Source organism: Ailuropoda melanoleuca, chromosome 4, assembly GCF_002007445.2.
Source record: "Ailuropoda melanoleuca isolate Jingjing chromosome 4, ASM200744v2, whole genome shotgun sequence".
Taxonomy (NCBI): Eukaryota; Metazoa; Chordata; class Mammalia; order Carnivora; family Ursidae; genus Ailuropoda; species Ailuropoda melanoleuca.
The window spans coordinates 5,233,984-5,252,224 of record NC_048221.1 but is presented as its reverse complement, the minus strand read 5'-3'; the positions used below and the strand labels follow the sequence as shown (position 1 = coordinate 5,252,224).

The following is an 18,241-nucleotide window of genomic DNA, read 5'->3' as shown; positions in this document are numbered from 1 at the left end:
AATCAGGAGGGAAAGAAAAGACAAGAAGCAGGAATTGCTTTAAATAGGAGCTTTATGTGGTTCATGTATGTAGGCAGCCTGGGTGGTTCTGTGACTGCCAGTCTGGGATCCAAGACTCCTGGGTTAGCGGGTGGCTTGGCTGGCCGGTTGTCTGGGTACCCACACCTGTGGGTCTTATCGTTCCTGGGGGAATGGTTGGCTCTCCAGAGGGTCTGCCGAGGAAGGGTGATTTGCAGTGACTCTTCTCCCCATAAACAGATAATGAGCAGCCCCAGGGAGATGGGGTGAGGGGTTTACCTCCTTCCAGGCACTGTGGTCCCTTCTAGCCTACCCAGAGCATCTACATACCCAGGAAGCCAACATCGTCATACACCTCCGTTTCCCTAGCAGAGAGCAGTTTGGTCAGTAAGAGTCACCTTGGTCCACTGACCACCCCACCCTCCCTGTGTGTCCCCCTCCTCCCCCAGTCAGGGCCAGTACTCACAGGGGCAGTAGAGCTGTTCTGGGCACGTAGCCATCTGCAAAGAGAGGGGGATAGATGAGCTCTCATCCTTGGTGGTAGCAGGTTTCCCTAGGACTTTCTGGCCTGGCTGACTTACATTTGCCCTTGGTATCCCGGCACAGCATCTCATCCTTGTTGGTGAACTCGATCACCTCCAGGATCTCCCCACGCCGGATCCCCAGGTGCTTGCCACCCCCACGACGTGTCTTGGCATTGGGATCGATCATCATCCTTGTCTGAATCACTATCTCCCCCTCAAACTGGGGAGGGATATGTTAGAGCTTTTGTTTTGTGCTGTCACCCCAGGAACCCCATCTTCTGAGGATGGAATTTGTGGGGCCTTGGTCAGTTGGGGCTGTGCCCAGAACTCCCAGGGCTCTTGTTTAGAGGATTCTGGTGTTCACACCTTGAACTTTTTCCGGAACTCCCTCTCGGCTTTCTCTGCCTTCCGGATCTGCTTCAGAGTCTTTGGGTCTGTGGGTGGCAACTGCTGTGGCTGGGGGACCTTCTCCTTCCTGAGGAATTAGGTGCCCCTGAGGTAGATGTGCTCCTCAGATGCCCCCTTCTTGTCCTCCCAGAGTTCATCCCTTCCCTTTTCCATGCCCATTGCCCTGTGGTACCTGAGTTCTGGGTCTTGTGGTGGCCTGGGGGGTTGCTGGATAGATGGCACTTCATCTGGGAGCAGTCAGAGCACTGAGTTAGGGCAGGGACTGTAGCCCAGCCTCCGTCTTGACACTGGTGGCTTGATCGCGAATGAGCTTTCCCTGTGTCAGTTCTCAGGACATCCAGCCCTTCCCAGCCCCCACCCTGCCCACCTGTCCATCTTCTCCCCAGGCCTGCCTTCTGGGTTGTGAGTTCTAATGGATTGCCCCTTGTTTTCGTTAATTCCTACTGCATGGTAGGCATGTCAAGAACTGTTGACTACAGTACCTCATTTCAACTGTCACAACAACATTACTACTTAGGCTAGTAGGCAATACTGTCATTCCCAGCTCACTGATGAGGGAGTGAATACAGGCTCTGGGTGGTAAAGCAGTCCTGCTTCAAGGTCATCTGGCTGGAAATGATAAATGCAGGATTTATTTGCAGGCTTTTGAGGCCATTTCATGTCTGTCTCCTAGAGTAGGTTGGCTTGGGAATTGTCATGGGATTTGGGTCAAAAATTGGGCAAAAGCATTTCTTAGAGCCAATGAAGTGGGTGTCTGAGAAGGGGCTGTGGGGTGGGGTGACTGGACTGACTGCTGCTGTGACGGCATTGTGAGGAGTCTCCCCAGTGAGGGCTGACTTCCTGGCAAACTGCCAGCCTTTCAGGGAGGAGACTGCTGGCCTGGGGTTTAGCTTACGGCCAGAGCCTCATGAGTAGCAGTTGAGTGAAGGGTCCAGAACATGAAGCCCTCAGTTTTTTGCTCCAGACTCCAGCCTTGGCCTGGTGCTGAGATGGTGATGCCATCTATAGTCTCACCCAGGACACTCCCTCTGGCTGCTCCCCCTTCTCCCAGAGGCACCCCAGGGCCCCTGCAAGCCCAGCACAGTGTAGAGCATGCCTCCGGGCGCCGTGGTGGAGGGCAGTCTTGGCATACCTGCGGCCCAGACTTCCTGGCAGTGTGACCCTAATCAGGCCACGCAGGTAAGGCAGGCTCTGAGGGGGACCTGTTGAGATCCTGGGAAAGAGCCAGGTCTGCTGGCCCCAGCCCCTTCCAGGGGAGCCCCAGGCAGTGCCGAGGAACCTCTGGAATGGGGCTGGTACCACTCCAAAGTGGGGCGGAGCGGGCAGCTAGATTTGAAAAGGGCTAAGTAGCCTTTGGGACAATCTGTTCTATCAGTGAGGGTGAGGGCCCACATAGTGTTTCAAGAAGGGAGAGATTTGAGAAGTCTATTTGAATGGAGTCTTGCAGAATGACTGGCATGGAATGGGGAGACGATTGTCCGCGGACAGGGACAGTGAGCAGAGGTGGAGATGTTCCTGGTCTGTTTGGGATTGGGGAAGGGGTGGGCTATGCCTGCAAGGCTGCTGAAAGCAGAATGGCCAGTTACTCCCTTTCCCCATGTCCGTGGCCCCAAGAGTGGCCCCCAGACCCCAGCCACAAGAGCCTCACCAGAGCGGAAGCAGGAGGAGCCCTGTCAGGAAGCTCTGCTAACAGAGGGTGTTGCAAGCAGCCCCTGAGGAAAGCCCAGGAGAAGCAGAAGGGGCTCGGGAAAGAGTAGTAGAGGCAGCAGAGCCAGGGCAGGGGTGGGTGGGTGGGGAAGTGGGAGCATCCCCAAAGCACCCTTAATAAAAGGGTCCCCCGTAGGAAGCCCTTCCAGAGATGGGGCAGGGAAGCCGTCTGGGAGCACAGGGCCTGGGCTCCTGTGTACTGGCTGTGTGAACTGGGGCAAGTTGCTTCTCGGGTCCTCAGGCTTCCACATCTGTGAAAGGGCATGCTGCTGCCGTGGGGACAGGGACGGCGGTGCATGTGCCGTGATGGTCATGTACAGGGCTTGCATGCAAGTCACTTTTTTCCCCCCGCTCAAAATTGGTGAAGGCATTAACCCTGCAGCTGGGCTGGAGACATACCTGCTTTGCCATTATCCTGCTCTTCAGGAGCAGACACTTGGGAGAAGGGAGAAAATAGGGTCCTTAGGAACCCCAGAGCACAGAGTGTCTAGGACTGCAGGCTCGGGGGTCGCTGTCTCCAGCCCGTGCCTGAGTTCAGGCCTGAGTCCGACCTGGACATCTGGCAGTCACCTCCAGCACAGCCGGTCTGCTGTGGAACCTGACACCTTGTCCCCAACTCAGGGATACCTCCACTCTGCACCCAGGCGTTAGGCTTGAAACTTGGGCCTCATCCATGGCACGGGCTGGCTTGCTCCTGCTCACCCCTGTGTCACATGCCAAGTCCTTTCTGATTCTTCCACTGCTTTTTCACACCTTCTCCCTCCACCCTGGGCCACACCCCTGCCCTGGCCACACCACGCTCACTGGCTGTTGGCCTCTGGGCTGCCCTGCCTCCTACTGTTCTGCCCATAGGAGCTGGTATGACTTCTCTGAAAGGCCCTTCCTGCCCTCTACTTTCTCCCCTGGCACTGCCAGGGAGAGGGATTGTCCCTCGGCTTCACACCAGCAGCATGGCAGAATATGCCCTTGCAGTGAATGGTCCTCAGGTGCCCGGGCAGGATGGCCGGGCTGAGGGCTCAGCCCCACCACCAACAAACCTCTGCCCTTGGGGCTGGGGCTGGAGTTGTCCGTGGGCTCCACGTCCTCATACAGCTCGTAGACCTCATCCTGGTCCCTGCAGGAATACCTGAGGTAAGGGCCTCTTTCAAGCCCTCGACCTGCGCCAGGGCCCGCTTATTCCCCACACTCACTGCGGAATGTCTTTAGTCTGTCCCGCCTGGAAGTGGATCCCAGCAGAAGAACGGGTCCTCCTCAGAGCTGTGGAGAGATGAGAGCGGGAGGGAGGCAGGCCCTGCCAGGGAGCCTCTTCCCCAGCTTTCTGCCTGGGTTGCCGTGACCCACCTGTGGCTGCGGCTGTGGCTCTTCGGAAGCTCTGGACATCCCTGGGGCCAGGGGGTAGTGGGGGCTTGGCTGGAGGGGGTCCCAGGCTGCTGGCTGGGGGCAGAGGCCTCCGCCGGGGTGGGTGGCTGGATTTGAGGCCGAGCCTCGACCCTCCACTGTGGGTGAGAGCTCCTGATCTTTGCTGCCTGGCTCCAAAGCCAGGGCTGAGTGGGAGCCTGGGGCGGGAGCCTGTGACAGCAGTGGGAAGTGAGCCCTCTGAAACAGAGCCGGGGAGGGGTGGCTTTTTAGGGAGATCACCAAAGAACTCGGGGTGCAGGTGCTTTTTGGGCAGAGCACTGGACTCGGGCTGCGAGAACTTCCGGGGGGGTCCCTGGCACTCGGGCTGCAGAAACTTCCCGGGGAGTAGGCCAAACTCAGGCTCTGAGGATACCCTGGGGAGGTTCCCCAGCTCGGGCTGCAGGGGCTTCTTGGAGGGTGCTTTGAATTCAGACTGCCGTGGCCACTTGGGAAACACACTGACTTCAGGCTCTGAGGACCTCCTGGTGAGGTCACCAAAATCAGGGTGCAGGATCTTCTTGGGGAGGTCATTCAGCTGAGGGGCTGGGATCTTTTTGGGAAATGTATTGAAATCAGGCTGTGAGGAGTGGGGCTGGGGCTTACTGGACTCAGGCTTCCAGGGGGGTGTCTGAGGGACCTCCCCGATCTTGGGCTGCGGCAGAGATTTCTTAGGGAGTCCACTGACCTGAGGCTGTGGGGGCTTTCTGGGGTACACACTGAATTCGGGCTGTGGTGGCTTCTTGGGAAAGGTACTGAAGTTGGGCTGTGAGGAGTGGGGGTGGGGCTCACTGGACTCAGGCTTCCAGGGGGGCGTCTGAGGGACCTCCCCGATCTCAGGCTGTGACAGGGATTTCTTAGGGAGGCCACCAGCCTGAAGCTGCAGGGGCTTTCTGGGGTACACGCTGAACTCGGGCTGTGGGGGTTTCTTGGGAAGGGTACTGAAGTTGGGCTGTGAGGAGTGGAGGTGGGGCTCACTGGGCTCAGGCTTCCAGGGGGATGTCTGAGGGGCCTCCCCGATCTCGGGCTGTGGTAGGGATTTCTTAGGGAGGCCATCGACCTGAGGCTGTGGGGGCTTTCTGGGGTGCACACTGAATTCGGGCTGTGGTGGCTTCTTGGGAAGGGTACCAAAGTCAGGCTGTGAGGGGTCTGGGGTGGCCTCGTGGGGCTCAGGCTGCTGGAGCCTTTTGGGGAAGGCACTGGATTTGGGCTCTGGCGGGGGCTTGGCAGGGTTGCCAGGCTCAGGCTGCAAAGCTTTCTGAAGGACCTCGAGCTGTGGGAACTTCTTGGAGGGTTCACTTGGCTCGGGTTTGGAGGGTTTCCTGGGCAGATCAGTGCAACTGGGCTGCAGGGGCTTCTTGGGGTCCTCGCTTAGCTCAGGTGGTGGAAACTTCTTTAGAAGTTTGTTGAACTCAGGCTTCGGAGTTTTTTTGGGGAGTTCGCTGGTCTCCGGCTGAGAGGCCTGGAACTTTGCTTGAAGGCTCCGGAAGTCCTGATGGCTCCCCTAAGGGACATGGAGCCAGTCAGGCAGGGACTCACACAAGGTTTCTCCTAGCTCCTCTTCGCCACCCTTTCTCCTTGGCTCGCTCTCCTGTTGGCTGGGGCCTCCCACATTTGTCTCCAGACTCCCCGGAGTCCTGACCTTTCCACTTAGGCACTGCTTATGCCCCCAACTCACCCCCATCAGGACTCAGGCTCCTGATACTCCCCCGTAGCCTGCTGTTCCCACAGCCCTCCCCCTCAGTTGGTGGTGCCTTCCAAGTGTCCTTGAGGTACCCTGTGCTTTCATGCTCCACATCCCTAGTGCCTTCTGTTCTAATTTCAAACTGCATCCAGAATCCAGCCACTTCTCACTGCCTGTACTACTGTGATGCTGGCTGGAGGAACCCAGGCTCCGAAGCGGTCTCCTGCCTCCCCCCGCCCCCCGCCCCCCCATCTCTGGCCAGGACCTCCCCCACAGCAGCTGGAGGAAGCCCCTCTGCTCAAAATCTGGCAACGCTTCTTCATTTCCTCATGGTAAAAGCTGAAGACTTCATGAAGGCCCTAAACCAGCGATCTGCCTGCCTCCCTTACCCAGTTACCTCAGCCTGGCCTCCACCTCTCCCCTGCTCTCCGCCCCCGCCCCTCCCCCCTTTCTCCAGCCTTTGTCCTGCCCCTTGCCTGGGACACATGTCCCTAGGGTCTGCTTCTTGCCTCTTCCACCTCCAGGTCTCTCTGATATTTTCTTATTAGGCCTGCCTTCCAGACCACCCTCATTTAAAAAAATTGATATCCGCTTGCAGAACTCTCCGTTCTCCCTGACCTACATTTTCCTCTCAGTACCTGCCACTATGTATCATACAGTTTTACATTATTTCACAGATGTGCCTTGGCTTTTTTGTGTGTGTTTTCTCTGCACCCCACCCCACCCCCTATGGAAGGTCAGCGACTTGGCTCACTCACTGCCGTCCTCCCAGTGCGTGGCACACTGCTGGTGCTCAGTAGATATTTACTGAAATACACAGGATACAAAGGCATATACGCGGCCACGTCCAGTCTGATTGTCACAGACTATTGCAGGAAGACGTGGAGAGAGACCTGGAGGCAAATGTTGGCTCAGAGTCTCACAGTCCAACAACACCCTTTGTTGACGGTCAGGGCACTCACCGTCGACAGCACCCTGGAGAAGCGGCAGGCTGGCCCAAGCCGCGGCACGGTCAGGCACGTGCCCCACCTGTGACATACCTGGTCCATCCCAGCTACCGTCTCGACCGGCCCCATGCTCTCCGCCACAGACACAGGCGGGTGCACAAGTAGGCCAGGCCTGCTCTGACCAGAGGGGGCCCTGCTGCAGCCCCCAAGCCTGGCTTCACCTGGACCCTAGGAGACAGGCGTGGGGGGAGGGCAGAACTGTGGAGACTGTGCTCCTGTCTGTGCCTCACTTTCCCCATCCAGAGAACGAGGAAAGGTAGCAATTCCCTCCTAGGGCCTGCAATGCCTCTATTAAAGCCCCCTTCCAGGCGGGTCAGAGTAAGGATTCCCGGGTCACGCACAGGACCAGAGAAATCAGGGTCAGCAGGTCATGCCTTGGGTGACTGCTGGGGTGGGGAGTGGGCGGCATGTACATGACCCACTGTGTCACCTGCAGGAAGCCCTTCCGCTCACCCTGGCCTCCTGTCACCGGGTTGCTGTTCATGCTGACCTGGGAGGAGAGTAGTCCGGGGCCGTTCTGCCTGTTCCCTCTATTCAAGTCCTAGCCCCAGCCTGGGCCCCAGCTGTCCCAGTGGTGCATCCTGGCTGCTGCCTACCTCTGGGCCTTTGTGATGGTCCTTGCTGTTTCCTGGGCCGAGGTGGGGTGAGGGGGCTCACCTAGGGCTGGGGGTTCACTCACCATGGCTGCAGGCGGGTGATGGGCCACAGGGCAAGTGGGACCTGAGCTGGGCCGCTGCCTTCAGGAAGTGACTGTGGCTTCTGCTCCACCGGCCCCATGGGGGTGGGGGATGCTGGCGGGGTGGGGAGGGCAGAGGAGGAAGAAAAGGAGGCGGAGACAGCCCCTGCCTGTCCCCAGATCCTGCCTGGCACTTGAGTTCCTGTCCTGCCTGCTACTGTCTCCTTGGTCTCCTTGCTTCATGCATCGGCTGTCAGCACATGCCCAACATGGTCACCAGTTGCTTGACTCTCTGTGGTTCTGGGGGCTGGCTGACTTCTGGTCTCCAGGGAGGACTCCGTGCCAGGCCCTGAAGGCCTCCTTGGGAGGGGGAGTTCTCTGGGGGTAAGGGGCATGGTCAGCTCGGGGCCAGGAGACTCAGGAGTTGGGAGAGCGTGATGGGTGAGGCCCTTCTGCAGGCTCTTGTTGCCTCATCCGCCTGCCTCATTTCTACACTTCCCCACCATTGGATTCTCAGTTCTGAGCGGGACTTCCCTATTATGGGGACAGATGTCACATGGGTCGTGGGCGGCTGTGGGTGGCAGAGGGCCCAGCTGGGATGGCAGATTTGGGGGTGGGTGTGTTGGGTGGGTAGTAGCTAAGGCCTTGCCCCCTGGGGAGGAAGGGAGTCTGAGGACAGGGCGGAAAACGGAGACAGCAGGGAGAGGAGTGAAGAGGGGGCGAAGGGGGCGGGCAGAACTAGTGCTGTGGCGGCGAGCCCTAACCACAGGGCTTGGTCTGCAGGAGGTCAGTGACTTTGGGCACACAGACGGGGAGAGTGCAGAGCCCTGACTCTCAAGTTTGGCTATACATGGAAATAGCTTTAGAGTTTACGAAAAGATGGAAGGAAGCTCCTGGACATTCTGACTTAATTGGCCTGAGCCTGGGGGTTTCTTTCTTTTTTAAAAAGCTTATTTAAGGGACCCCTACACCCAACTTGGGGCTTGAACTCACAACCCCGAGATAAGACTCAACACCCCTCTTACTGAGCCAGCCCGGTGCCCCAAGCCTGGGGATTTCTGAAACGCTTTGAGGGTGATTCTCACGTGCCTGCAAGTCACCCTGAGACCCTATTAAAGTGCAGGTTCTGCCTCCGGTCTGTGGTGGAGCCTCAGATTTTTAAACATCCCAGGTGATACCCTGGAGTAGCAAGGACGTAGAAGGATCCAGTCGGTCTTGAGGACACTGCATTCCCGCTGGAGCTGTTCATTACCTCTGTGCCATGGAGGCCACAGGCTGCACAGTCGGAAAGGACTCCGCCTGTTTGTGTCCACCCTAAGATGCACAGCTGGAGGATTCTGGAACCTCTGTGCTGGCCCATCCCCACCCCCATCCCTGCATTAGCAGGGATGCCCCCTGCGTCACATTCCCAGATGTGGGTCCCCTTGGAACAGGAGTCCTGGGAGACCAGGGATAATGAGAGTGGGTCTTCCCTGGGTCTCTGGGTCCAGGTAGCACAGACCCTCCCAGTGTTTGGTGAGTGAGGGAAATGAATGAACGAAAAGACAAGTATTGGCGAAGAGCATACAGTAGGTGCCCCATCAAGGTAAGCTAAAGGACTAAATGCCCGTGACAGGCTGGTGACTTCCCAGGCTCCAAGGCCAGCCACACCATGTGAATACCCCACGGCCTGGAACTCAGAAGTTTGTAGGGTCTCTGTCTGGCAAGCCCTATTCCCCCACGGCCCTGAGGAGGTGTTCCCCCCACCTCCCCTTTGTGTTTGGAGCCTTCCTGGTGGCCCTGGGCTGGTCTGCAAAGTGTGGCCATGAACTTGGACAGGAGGCTCCACAAATGGGGCTGAGGAAACTGAAGCCCGAAGTGAGTGCGGGCCAGGGTCTGCCTTGGGGTTTCGGTGCCCAGGCGGGGAGGGGTGTGTGCGTGTGGAGGTGTTTGCTCCAGCGATCCTGTGAAACTCTGGGCTAGGAAGGGGTCCTGGGGTTCTGAGCACATGGAAGGTGGGGGTGGGGAGCCAGAGCGGGTGCGTTCGATCCTTGCGCAAGAGCAGGGGCATGCACCTGGCTGCCCTGGTCGTGGTCGGGGGACAGATACGGTGGTGGTCTCCACGCTCAACCACAAGTGGTCCAAGTGCACCCAGTCAAGGAGGACTGAGCATGTGGGCAGCCAATCCTGGGGGTCGAGGGGTGCATGGAGGCCCGGGATAGGAGTGCTTGCATCCAGGTCAAAGGAAGGGTTCTGGGACGGGCACCTAGGAGCCTTATTTCCCCTCCCCCAGTCTGGTGGTGCTGGCACTGGTGCTGGACAACTGCCGGATGGTGGTCAGGCACCTGGCCAGACTCATCTGATGTAACCCACCTGGAGAGGCTCAGCCTGTTCGACGTAAACCCACGGTCTCTTATCAGCCTGCCCCCTGTTGGGGCACCCAAGGAAAGTGGATGACTGCCCTGATACACTGGCCTGTCCTTCTCCCTTCAAGACTGATACTCCTGCGCGCCCTCTGCTGGGCAGAGCCGGGCCAGGCTTTTTGGAGTTGGGGGAGGGGCGTCCTCCGTGGGATCAGTTTGGCTAGAGGGAGGGCAGGGGCTGAGGAAGCCCAGGAGAGACACTGGGAGCAGATTTCCCAGTCGAGCTGAAAAAGCTGGACATGAGTTGGGAGGGGGCAAGGGTAGGATGTTACTTTTGGAGTGAGCAGGGTGCCCAGGCCAGGTATGATCCAGCTCCTTAGGCCTCTGAGCAGAGTTTCAGAGGTTGCTGGGGTGGGGGTGAGCACACACTGTTTCCATGGGAGGGGCTGTTGCATTTACATGGGTGATGGGGTGGGGTGGGATACCTGGATCAAGAATGTTGGCTCTGGAACTTTCTGGAAAGGTCCTGAGAGACTGGGAAGTGGCATTGCCTGGATTCAGGGGTGGCTGAATGAGGGGGACTGATGGGGGAAGGGATTCTGATTACCTTGGAGACAGGTTGGGGTCCAGGGGGAGAAGACTGAACCCTGTCCCTGGAGATGTGGGAAAAGGGAAGGGTGCCCTTCAGGCCTCACTGCCTGGGTTTTCTTATAGATGGGAACTGTTGCTGGCTTCTAGGGTGGTACAGCATCAGTGAATTGGAACTGGGCCTGGCTCAGTCATCTTACCCTCCTAGCCTCACCTTCTCTAGCTGTAATATGGGCCCCTTGATCCCACGCCACTTCCTTCCTGCGTTCTTTGTTGGGGGGTGTCCCAGGCAGCCATGGGCTTGGTAGCCAGAGGGATGTGAATCACATTTCCCAAGCCCCCAGCGTGTCTCCCTAGTCCTTGTTTGAATCTTCATAAGGACCCCAGGGAGTAAGCATCATGACACCCATCCTAAAGGCTAGCAAAGTGAGACGCAGGAAGGCTGAGACGTCTCCAGGGTCACAAAGTCCTGGTTCCAAGGCTTCCAGCTGGGAAGAGGAAAGCTCAGGGCGCCTGGAGCCCCAAGGTCCCCTGATGGCCCATGTGGCCCCACAGCGGGTGCTGAGCGATACCTGCCTCAGCATGGGCCCAGAGGTGCTGGCAGAACAGACACCTGGCCTGAGCCAGCTGAGTCTCAGCTACAACCCCATCGATGACATTGCAGCCCTGAAGCCCCTTGTGAGATCTCAGGCAGCCGCACAGGTGGGCAGATCCTAAGGGTACTCAGATCAGCTCCTTCCTTCAGAAGCAGAAGGGCCTCTGGAGTGTGGAGCTGTTCAGCTACAAGGAGGCTGGGGAGTTCTTGCTCTTAGAAGGTCTGTGTTCCCCAGCAAGAGGATGAGAAGGAGGAGGAAGAGGAGAGGGACGGGGGCGGGGGTGGGGAGGTTCCGGATGGAGACTTGTGGGTTATTAGAACAAGGTCTCATCCAGAAAGCCGCGGGGAGCCACTGAAGGCTACCAGGCAGGCATGAGAAGAGACCTGTTTGCAGTGGTGTTCAGACTGGGGAGAAGGGCAGGAGGGACTGCTTCGGGTACCTGAGGAGGGGGAAGAGGGTCAGGGGCCTAGGCTAGGGGACCGTGGGGCTGGAAGACAGCAAGATGCAGGAGGTAAAACTAGCTTCTGGGGGTGGCTGCCCACAACACGCATAGGACTTCCACATTCAGGAGGCTTGGCCCACTGGGTTTTGGTGACAACAGGGCTGGACAGCAGTGTGGCCCCAGATTTTGAACCCTGATCCAGGACTGATTTTCCATGAAGGAAGGGAAGAGGAGATCCTCGTGGCTGAAAGACTGAGAAAGGGGAGGGGTGAGAAGGGAGGGAGTCCGGGCTCCCTAAGGTTGGCTTTGACCCACCCTCCTCCTCAGAGGTGACATAGGGGCAGAAGTGAAAGCAGGCAGCCAAAGATGAGGGTCTGGAGGACAGTGACAAAGACAAAACCAGAGCCCCAGGGCTGCCAGAGTGCCCAGACCTGGGGCCCCTGGCACCACCACTTCAACCCTGTCACCTGCCAAGTCAGCACTGGCTTCGGGATTTCGGGTCAGGACCAGCCTCCCAGCCTGTCCTACTGACTGACATCCCATCTGGTTTCTGGAAATGTTGGGACAAGGGAGTAGTGAGGGTGAACGGAGGCTTGTCCCCTCTCAGGGTGTGAGCACCCCAGGACTGCTAGACTGGCCGGCTGTGCATCGGAGGGGGAAGGGACCCAGACACAGCACCGGCTGGCTCATCGCGCCTCCTTTATTGCCCCCCCCTCCATCTTAAGCCCCATTAAAATTACAAAACTACCCACACCCTACAGTCCAGCCCCCCACCCCCCCGCGGCGCGATTCAGAACGGCGAGAAAACCGGACACTCCCCCTCTGACAGCAGCGGAGACACCTTGGGTGCCAGCGGGACCGGGTCTGGGTGGGGCAGAGGAGGAGGGGGCGCCTGAGCATGCACGAGTAGCGGCCGCGCGTGTGCTCCCACACGATGCGGCTCGGGGCCGCGTGCCCTGCGGGCAGGCGGGACCCCGTCAGTCCCGGCCCCGGAAGACCCGTCCACCCCCAAGGACGGTGGACGTGGACGAGTGCGAGTCAGACCTCTCCCCGCCTCCCCGTCAGCTCCCGGGCACCTGGCTGGTCTGGCCTGGCTGATGCATTGCTCCCGAGCGTGTTCCCTCCTGTAATGGGGGGCACTAAACTTGACTTCTCCGAATCCCCCACTCCTATTCCTGGAACCACCGCAGGGGAAGGACTTGTGAACCGGGCGCGGGTTTTACACGGAAACGCCGGCGCAGATGAAGATCAGGGGCAAGTAATTTTTAAGGCAAAAATCTTGTATTTCGGGGGTGGCAGCTCTGGCCACCTGGGAATGGGTAGGCAACGCTGCCTCCCAGCATCCCCTGGGCCCAGCAGGGCGCAGGACAGAAAAATCCCCTCCACCCTTCCCTGCTGGTCACCTGCACGCACCTGAGGGCGCGTCGGAGCCGCCCTGGGGTCTTCGCGGGCTGCCGCCGGCACCTGAGATAAACGGGCGGGTCAAGGTTAGAAGTCTGGGTGCGCTCAGCTCACCCTTCAGGCGGCCCTGTTCCCACACTCACCTTGGCTCTTCTTCCAGACTGCGGCGCTGGAGGCGGGCAGCCCGGGCGCCGCGGCCAGGAAGGGGCGCAGGCGTGGGGGACTTAGGCCAAAGGACGCGGGGTTCAAGTAGGGCAGGAAGGGCCCAGTGGGGGCAGGGGCGGGGGTCGTGAAGGGCTCGAGCAGCGGGAACGGCAGGCCCGGCGCCGACGCAGTGTCGGACTCCGGGGGACGCTCGGGCGCCGGTGGCTCCTTGTCGAGGGCGGGGGGTGGCGGCGGGGCTGGGCTCTGCGCATGCTCGGCGCAAACATGCAGATGCTTGAAGAGCGAGCGGTGCGTGCGGAAGCGCAGGAGGCAGTTCTCACACCTGGGGGCAGGCACAGGGCTGGGCTAGGTCTCCTGGGGGACGAGGATAAGGCCTATCCAATGCTACCTGGGGAGCCGCGGCGCGAGGGTGTAAGCTAAGGGAGCCTAAGGCCCAAATCACAGATCCCCCACTTGCAGGGAGAGAAGCTTGCTCTAAGCGCCCCCCAATGTGGCCGCGACCCTTCGGACCCATCCGGGTCCTTGCCCTGGGAAAACGAGGAAGGAAGTCTCAATTTTGACTTAGGTGGCCAGTTTTCTCCGAGGGAGGTCCGGAGGGACTGGGCGGAGACACACCACGTATGCCCCGCCCTTTCCGAGCTCCACCCTCCAGGTCCCTGTGACTCGCTCCAGTAACCAGTCTCTTTTAGGGCAGGTAAGGGCAGGGCTTGCCCGAGGCCACGCCCAGTGCCAGACTCAACACGCTCCACCCACCCCCGCCCGCCCCTTGAGGAGGAAGGGAGAAAGGCCTGGACCCCAGGTAGTGGCAATCAAATCAGGGATGGAAGGAGCTGCCTGGGGCCTGATCACCGAGCACCAGTGGAAGTCAGGCTACTCAGGGTCTCACTTGAAGTAGCGGTTGGGTTTGTAGTGCAGCTTGCCATGTGCCACCAGTTCCTGCATGCTGGGGAAGGTCTCGGTGCAGCTGAGGGCGGAACAGCGGAAGAGCTTGCCTGGCAGGGCAGGAATGAAGGACAGAGGAGTGGAGAGGGGTGGCCAAGGCTGGCCTGGAGGCTCTGCCTGCTTCCCACCCCAAACTGCCTCCCCACCACCTACTCTGGCCTTACCTTCCAGGGACTGTGTGGGTGGGCAGTGGGTACGCAGATGCTGTGCCAGGTCGCGAACCACTGGGGAAACTGAGACAGCAGCCAGGGCTGGAGCAGGGTATCTGCTTCCCTGCAGGACGCACAGAAAGGGGGGGTGTCACCCACTCTTCCCCCGTCCAAGCTGTCCAGAGTTCTGCCCCAGAGAGACATATAAGAGGCTGGAATTACCCTACTGGTTTCTTACCAGGGCCTTTACCATCTGCTTCCCCCACCAGACTGAGCTGCCAGAGGGCAGGGGCTGGGTTGGCTGGCTCGTCACTGTAGCCACAGCCTGCATACACTTGGTGCTCAGTAAGTGGTGATTTCCTCTAGATGGGGCCCCAGTCTGGGATACTCTGTACTCCTCTCTATTGTTCCAAGGCCTGTGACCCCCCCAGAAGACTCCATCACAGATCACCTGGCTGTTGGCGTCGTCTGGGAGGCCTCAGGTCCTCGCTGGTCCCAGAGACTGTGCTGGTCGGGGCAAGGCTGGATCCAGGACCAGGCTGAACACTGTCTGGAGCAGAGGGGGCACCCTGCTGGGTCCCTCCAGGCCCTCCTCGGTCCCACGTTGGGGGTGTGGCTGCCCGTTCAGGGCCTGGCTCCTCCCCCATGGAAGAGGAGTTGGCTGCCGCGGGCACAACGGGGGACAACACCTCCTTGTCAGTCTCACTGAAGGTGGACTCTGCAGTGGCCGGCATGTCCGGGCTGGGCCCCGAGAGTTCCTCCTCCTAGTGGAAGGAAAAGGCAGGGAGAACCCCTCTGGGCCCAGGTCGGCCTGGGCCAGCCAGAGGAACCCCTCCCACCCCGCCCAAACCTTTGGACATTCCTGAAGCAGCGAATGCCCTGGAGAAATCACCCGGTCAGCCCCCATCCTAAGGAGTCACCGTCAGGGGAGGGCAGAGGATAAGGATGGATTGAGCCCCTTGTGTTCCATGCTCTGGGAGGGAGCTGGGAGGTGTGTCAATTGCAGAAGGGGGTACCTGTCAGGAATTACTCATGAAAGCAGCGGACCCTCGTCCCTAACTTGGGACAGGGGGACGCCCCTTACACGGCAGGGGCGTGGCCTACAAGGTGTGGGCGGGACGAAGGTTACAAAGACAGGACTCCGAACAGGGCGCCGCTACGAAAACATGCTGGAGGGGCCAGAAGGGATCAAGTGGACTATATGGGGACGGACATATATATACCGGCCCGGCTCGAGCTGTGTAGTCGAACCCGGAGGTGCCAGGGGCCCGGCTGTATAAGGAACAGGGGCGGAGCCCGAGTCCTGTAGGCGTGGCCCAGTCGAAGCCGGGCCAGGAAGCCGGGGGTGGGGTGTGCCCCAAGTGACAGCCAGCGACGGGAGAGTGCCCGGATGTGGGGGCGGGGTCGGCGGGAGGGTGCGCGTGCGACGGGGCCGCGCCCCGCCAGTACCCACTGGTTCGCCGCGCCCGCACCCCCGACGCCGCGCTCACCATCCTCGACCCGCCTCAACCTCTTGTCCCTGAGGCTCCTGCGGCTCCTGCGGCTCCGGCTGAGGCTGCGGCGACTCCCTGGGCGGCCGCTGGCTGGCGCTCACGTCGACGCCATTTTCCGCCTCCCAGATCTCGCGAGAGCGAGGGCAGGTCCAGAGCACAGCGCCCCTCGAGGGGGCGGGGCCTGAGATCTGGGTCCGGCGCGAGGAGAGCTGTGTAGGTGGCACTGCGAGTTTGCAAGCGCAGCCTATCAAGAGAGTGCACCTTTAAAGACCGTGTGCTCAGAGATCCTGACGTAAAGTCCTTCTGGGCCTCTGTTCCCGTCTGCAAAATGGGTATCTTTATCCTCTGCCGTCCCGTCACCAGCTCTCAGCAGCCGCTCTCCTTTTTGAAGAGGTGGTGTTGATTGGGCCGCCTCTTTGGAGAGAAATTGGCAGTGATCGTCAAAATTGTCAGTGCACTCAGTTCTGAATTGGAATGGGCTCCTTGTGATAGCCAGGGCAGGAAACAAGCTATTTGTCCTCCTTAGGCTATTAGCCTAAAGATGGAGACTCCTGGGTGGACCGGCGTGGAATAAGTCACCTATCCATCCTACGGTCCTTGAGCACCTACCGTGTGCTAGGCATTGGGGACCCAGAGGTGAACAGAACAAACATCCTTGCCCTCAGGGGCCTGCTTACATTTTAAAATGGGGAAACAGACAGTCAACGAATGCTGAAAACCACATTAGGGATATTAAGTGCTACAAAGGGGAGGAAAAAAACCAACAACCCAGAAGGGCGAGAAGTCTCTGTGAGTTGAGTTTTGAACTCTTACCTGATGGTCAGGAAGGAGTGAGCAAATGGCAGGTCAAGGGACTCTGGGAAGTGGATAGCTGTGCAAATGTCCTGAGGTGGGGGGGACAAGCTTGTCTTTTTCAAGGACCAGTGAGGAGATCAGCTCACTGCAGGAACAGAGTGGAGGTGAAGTGTGGAAGTCAGAAAGTGAACTTGGTGCGGGGAAGATCACACTGGACCTCGTGAACCATAGAGAGAAGTGTGGTTTCTATTCTCATAATTGATGTATTTTTAGCAGGGGGAGGTCCACCATCTTGTTTGGAGGATGGGCAGTTGGGAGGATGGTAAAGTGGATCTTTGATCTCAGGTCTCTATAATACATTATTTAACACTCAAGAGGTGTCTGTTGCGTTCTGGGCAAGTATAGACTTTATGTGCAGTGTATTTGCATCTGTGTACATAAGATGTACCTATGTGCCTTTATATGCAGAGAATACCATTAGAAAGAGACATTAAAAAAGTGGGGAGGGGAACAGAGATTTTCAAGTGAGGGACAGACAGACTTTTCATACTTTGTGCTGTTTGAATTTTTAAAAATGTGGTTTTGATCATCATTAATACAGTTAAAAACGCATAAATCTAAAAAAAAACCCAGATCGTTTGACGCAGGGTGGAGGTGTGTTTGTGTGTGGAGGGGAGGTTGGTGCAATCTGGGGAAGGGTGGGGTGAGGTCTCAGAAGGACATGGACCCAAGGAAGGGAGAGGAGCGGCCAGGCTTAAGAAATTCTGTAAGTCAACAGGATGTGGGGCTGTGGAGTGGGCAGGGCCAAGGTGATTCTGAGGTTTCCAGTCTGAAGATGCTGTAACCTAGATGTGAGGCCCAGAAGGCCCTATTTCCTGTAAATGGGGTGACCTCCATGGCAGTGGGGCCCCGGGGGTTGTACCCCAAAATGTCAGGGGGCAGGCAGCCTGCATGGTGAGTTCAAGGAGTGAGGAAGGAGGTGGAAGCCCCGATTTCTCCTCAGCACCAGGAAATGCCCAGCTAATGAGGTCGATGGCTCCTGCACTTCCTCCCCAGCCTGTCCAAACGTCTCTGTGTTGCCGAGGGAGACCTACACGCTGGTGGTTGGGCATTGGGGGGGGGGGCACGAAAATCAGAGATGGAGGAAACCAGGGACATTCAAGGGACTAACTAAATGCTTTTGTATCATGATTGGGTAATAAAGAGCTGTTGAGACCCAGTTGCAAACTTGGGGGATTTTTTTTTTTTTTTTTTGGCCACGCTTTGCTTTCCAAGGTAGGTATGGAAGAGAGAGGGTTCAGATCCTGCAGAAGGTGCTGCTGGCCAGTCTTTCTCTGATACCTCATCTCCCATCCTCCAGTTGGATAGGTGTCCTCTGCCTGGAGTTCTCCTGTCACAGTGTGGATCGCTGTATGTGGTGTTTGCCATCAAGATCTGCCGACCCCAAGCCCTTTTCTTCCTTCTTGTCTCCTCCAGCAATGCACACTCTCTCTCTGCATCCCCTTCCCCTGCCCCAGCCCCTGTGCCTTCTCTGGCCCAGTCCTGATCCTACTGGTTTGGCTCCATCTCTCCCAGACCGGCTGCTCTTTGAGGGTCTGAGCCCAGAGTGGGTGTCCATTTGGAAAGTCGGGATGCTTAGGCTCAGACCATGGCAGGATCCCCAGCAGTTCCACCTGCATCTACAGGGAGTTCTGAGAGGCTCAGCCTCCATCACTGGCTTGAAAACATCTGGGGAGACCAGTAGCCAGGCTCACCCCTTAAATCCATGACAATAGGTGCAGAAAGCCAGGGCCCTGGAGTATCAGAACCGGTCCTGACCCCAGGTGAGTGAGGGCTAAGAAGGCAGCGACATGGCGGGGGGGTGTTCAGGGGCCAGGGGTGGCCCAGGCTGGATTGTGAGGGGCCATGT

The 18,241-nt window shown here is 58.6% G+C and overlaps 2 protein-coding genes across 2 annotated transcripts; both read right to left on the bottom strand.

Moving 5' to 3' along the window:
• Positions 1 to 34: 34 nt before the first annotated feature.
• On the bottom strand, positions 35 to 8,682 carry PRAM1 (PML-RARA regulated adaptor molecule 1). Its single transcript, XM_034660025.1, has 11 exons — positions 8,672 to 8,682; positions 7,423 to 7,480; positions 3,999 to 5,556; positions 3,848 to 3,914; positions 3,695 to 3,771; positions 1,123 to 1,177; positions 909 to 1,017; positions 600 to 762; positions 485 to 518; positions 349 to 383; positions 35 to 212 (listed from the first exon to the last, which is right to left on the bottom strand). Exons 1-11 carry the CDS (start codon positions 8,680 to 8,682, stop codon positions 175 to 177), a joined length of 2,205 nt encoding a protein of 734 aa, XP_034515916.1. The 3' UTR covers positions 35 to 174.
• Positions 8,683 to 11,888: 3,206 nt separating this feature from the next.
• ZNF414 (zinc finger protein 414) lies at positions 11,889 to 15,896 on the bottom strand. Its single transcript, XM_034657662.1, is given in 9 exon segments — positions 11,889 to 12,284; positions 12,287 to 12,343; positions 12,801 to 12,851; positions 12,932 to 13,275; positions 13,840 to 13,945; positions 14,060 to 14,117; positions 14,119 to 14,168; positions 14,496 to 14,808; positions 15,535 to 15,896. Coding segments are annotated over 9 exon segments (1,089 nt in total). The 5' UTR covers positions 15,538 to 15,896; the 3' UTR covers positions 11,889 to 12,177.
• Between the last annotated feature and the right edge of the window lie 2,345 nt (positions 15,897 to 18,241).

What these genes read in the sequence shown, in the direction of transcription:
- PRAM1 (XM_034660025.1), bottom strand. An exon ending in CCGGGATACCAAGGGCAAAT is followed by an intron (nt 519 to 599) that starts GTAAGTCAGCCA and finishes CTCTCTTTGCAG; the next exon opens with ATGGCTACGTGCCCAGAACA. An exon ending in AGAACAGCTCTACTGCCCCT is followed by an intron (nt 384 to 484) that starts GTGAGTACTGGC and finishes GCTCTCTGCTAG; the next exon opens with GGAAACGGAGGTGTATGACG.